The sequence below is a fragment of the Triticum aestivum genome, unplaced genomic scaffold, assembly GCF_018294505.1.
Source record: "Triticum aestivum cultivar Chinese Spring unplaced genomic scaffold, IWGSC CS RefSeq v2.1 scaffold102352, whole genome shotgun sequence".
In the NCBI taxonomy this organism is placed as follows: Eukaryota; Viridiplantae; Streptophyta; class Magnoliopsida; order Poales; family Poaceae; genus Triticum; species Triticum aestivum.
The window spans coordinates 566-3540 of NW_025239001.1; the positions used below are offsets into that span (position 1 = coordinate 566).

Below are 2975 nucleotides of genomic sequence, written 5' to 3' on the forward strand. Positions count from 1 at the left end.
AGCAAGGTGTTGGGCAATGACTCCTACTACCTGCTCGATGCTCAGAAGCCCCGAGCTCGCAAGAGAGACGACTCCGGCAAAGAGTCGGAATGACCATGGAACGCAAACCTCCTTCGAAGGTTTTACAGTTGATTCAGTATGTATCACACTACCCCTTTGTATTAAAGTACCAAGACTTCGGGCCCCCCGAGACGAGCTCGGGGACTGCCCCTTTTGATTATCTGTATGATGAGAATTATGCCGTCAAGTATGCTACTTCTTGCTATGCCGCTTGGCGCCGGGTTCGACTAGTCGGCCCGAGGATTCGCCGTCTGGCGCTATGAAATGTTTCCTGAAGTCGAACAAGTAGTGTGCGGCGCCTAAGCTGTCTCCTGCTAGAAGTCGCAGCTCGCAGAGCGACTGTTTGGTAAGCAGGAGTAAGGATGAATGGACGTCCACACGAAAAATGGCTAAGGACCCAAAACATCAACATAGCTTAAGCCGGTTTCCAGCCCCCCTTTCTTACAAGCCGGCTCACGAGTATTCGGCTTACTGCTTTCTATCCAACTTGTTAAATAAACTCCAAAGAAAGGCAAGTACTTGCTTTCCCCAAAGTAGCCAGGCATTTGGCCCAACGGCAGTCCGCAGAGCGGTCTGCCGGCTGGCAAAGCGGCAACTAGGGGAAGGCGGCAAAGGAAAAAGCCAAAGGAGCAATGAGCAAGGAAAAATAGGACTCGGATTAATATTTACATAAGCATAGGCCCATTGGCCGAATCTTCAGACAGAAGTTTAACATACACCCTAAGGGTGAAATTGTGCAAATTAACAAATTCATCAAAGACCTTCTAGAATAGATAAATAAAGCCAGAAGGCAGCCTAAGGAGCAGCAGACGGGTTCGGAGGGTCGGAGGAGACGGCGGTGTCAGGCGCCGGGGCAGTCGGCTGGGCAGTCTCGGCTTGATCGCCGCCAGCGGCAGTTGGCCCGGTCGAACGCGGCTCGTTGCTAGAGGCGCGGTCGAGCTGAGGCTGGTCGCCCGCTCCACCTTCTGGCACCTCCGTCTCGCCTTCGTCCTCCGCCTTGCCTTCTTCCTCGGTGCTGGAGTCAATCACCTCCGCCGAGTCCTCGCCATATTCCGGGTTCATCCCAAACCACTCCGGCGGCACTTCCTCGCCGCCTTCAGCCCGCTCGGGGATGAAGCCACTGGTGTCTATGTACTCGGCGATGGCCGTCGCATGCTCGACAAGGGCGCCCTCCACAGCCTCCAGCTCTGCCTGGGCCTCTGACCGGAATGCGGCCAGACGGTCCAGGTCCAGCCCCGAATACCACGCCTTGACGAACTCCAAGGCCCAGCGCGCTCCGGCCCGGGCCGAGGAACCCTTCCAAGCTTCAACACGGCCGACGGCGACTTCCAGCCAGTCGGCGGACCGACTGGCGGTGCGCAGAGCCGGCATGTCTGGCCACAAAGCGGCAACCGCCTGGGCGCCGACACGCTGAAGCCGGCGCATCCGTCGGTGGGCCGGACGAAGACGAGCCTCGATGCTCAGAAGCTGCTCATCAACGGTCAAGGGAGCGTTGGCGGCAATCACCTCACCGTTTGCCCTTCGCGCCTCACGATCAGCCTCGATAGCCAGAGGGACTGCCTGCGAGTGGCCAGGGAAGAAGTCTGCCAAGACAAAAGAAGAAGCAAGTCGAAAAATCAGAAGTCAGACTGACACATAGTCGGAAATTCAAAGAAAGAAAACTCACCATCGACGATATCCTCAATCTCGTGGAAGCCGGAAGTCAGCATCGCCTCCCTGTCGGTCCAGGATGAGCGCTCGCTCTCGAACTCGGCCAGGAGAGCAGCCTCCTTCTTCTCGGCCTCGTCCTGCGCCTTCTTGAGCAGCTCCTTCTGCTTGGCCAGCTGCGCAGTAAGCAGATCGCGCTCCGCAGCGAGTTTGTTGCACTCCTCCTCCTTGACGCGCAAGGCAGGGTTAACTTCACCCAGCTGCTCCTGAAGAGTAGCGTTGGCCCCTGAAGAACAAAAAAAAGAGACAAATAAGTCGTCAGCAAAGAAGGTCGCCGGAAATATCCGGCCCGACTCCTCAACAGTCGGCCCTAATCTCGGGGACTACAGCCCGCGGGTGCGCCAGCGCGCCCCCGCGAAAAAAGAAGAACAAGAAAGGAAAACGTCGAAGTCGTTAACAAAGAAGATCACCGGGAAGATCCGGCCCGACTGCTCAGTAGTCGGCCCGAATCTCGTGGACTACAGCCCGCGGGTGCGCCAGCGCGCCCCGCGAAGAAGAGAGGGAAAAGAACTTACTCCGACTCTCCGTCAAGTCGGCAGCCCGCTTACTCAACTCTTCAACATTGCGGTTGAAGGCAGTGGCGCGGAGGTTGTGATACTCCTGTAAACAACGATGTCAGACAAAATAAGTACTTCGAACTCGCCAGAGGGAGTTCTAAGCCGCCTGCTCAGCAGCCGGCCCAAAAGTCAAAGACTACACCCAGTGGGTGCACTGGCGCGCCCCCACAGAGAAAAACAAGAATCAAAAAGAAGAAGGAAACGTACTCGGACGGCCTCCGCGCTGCCAGATGCGCCCTGGTGCAAGTTTGAAGGGTGTCGCCTTCAGCATACAACTTCGCCTGAACGTCCAGAAGCGCTTGATTCAGCGGCCCAGTGGCGCCTCCACGCAACCACCCGATGGACGCGGCGCTAGTTGCCTCAGCGTCTAGGGCTGCCGAGCTGGCGGCGCCGGTCTCCCGAGGTCGCGGCGCCGAGGTCGCCCTCTCAAGACGGCGGCGCACCGGCGAGGCGGCTTGGAGAAGCAGCCTCGCCTCGGACTCGTCCGCGGTCGGCGGCTCCGGCGGACCCGCCGGCTGTTTGCCATGCGGTCTCCCAGACGACAGTGGAGGCGGCGGTGGCGGCACGAGAGTGTCCGACATGGAGGCCTCGCCGCTCTCCTTCACGACGGGGTTCTCGGTGCCGGCCTCTCCGGTCTGTCCCGTGAACTCT

The 2975-nt window shown here is 58.6% G+C and overlaps 1 protein-coding gene across 1 annotated transcript; it reads right to left on the reverse strand.

The window, feature by feature from the left end:
• Positions 1-693: 693 nt before the first annotated feature.
• LOC123176683 (uncharacterized) lies at positions 694-2367 on the reverse strand (the record flags this gene model as incomplete). The annotated part of the gene is given in 3 exon segments (XM_044590777.1): positions 694-1643; positions 1727-1993; positions 2283-2367. Coding segments are annotated over 3 exon segments (1140 nt in total), but the record flags the coding sequence as incomplete, so codon positions are not given.
• Between the last annotated feature and the right edge of the window lie 608 nt (positions 2368-2975).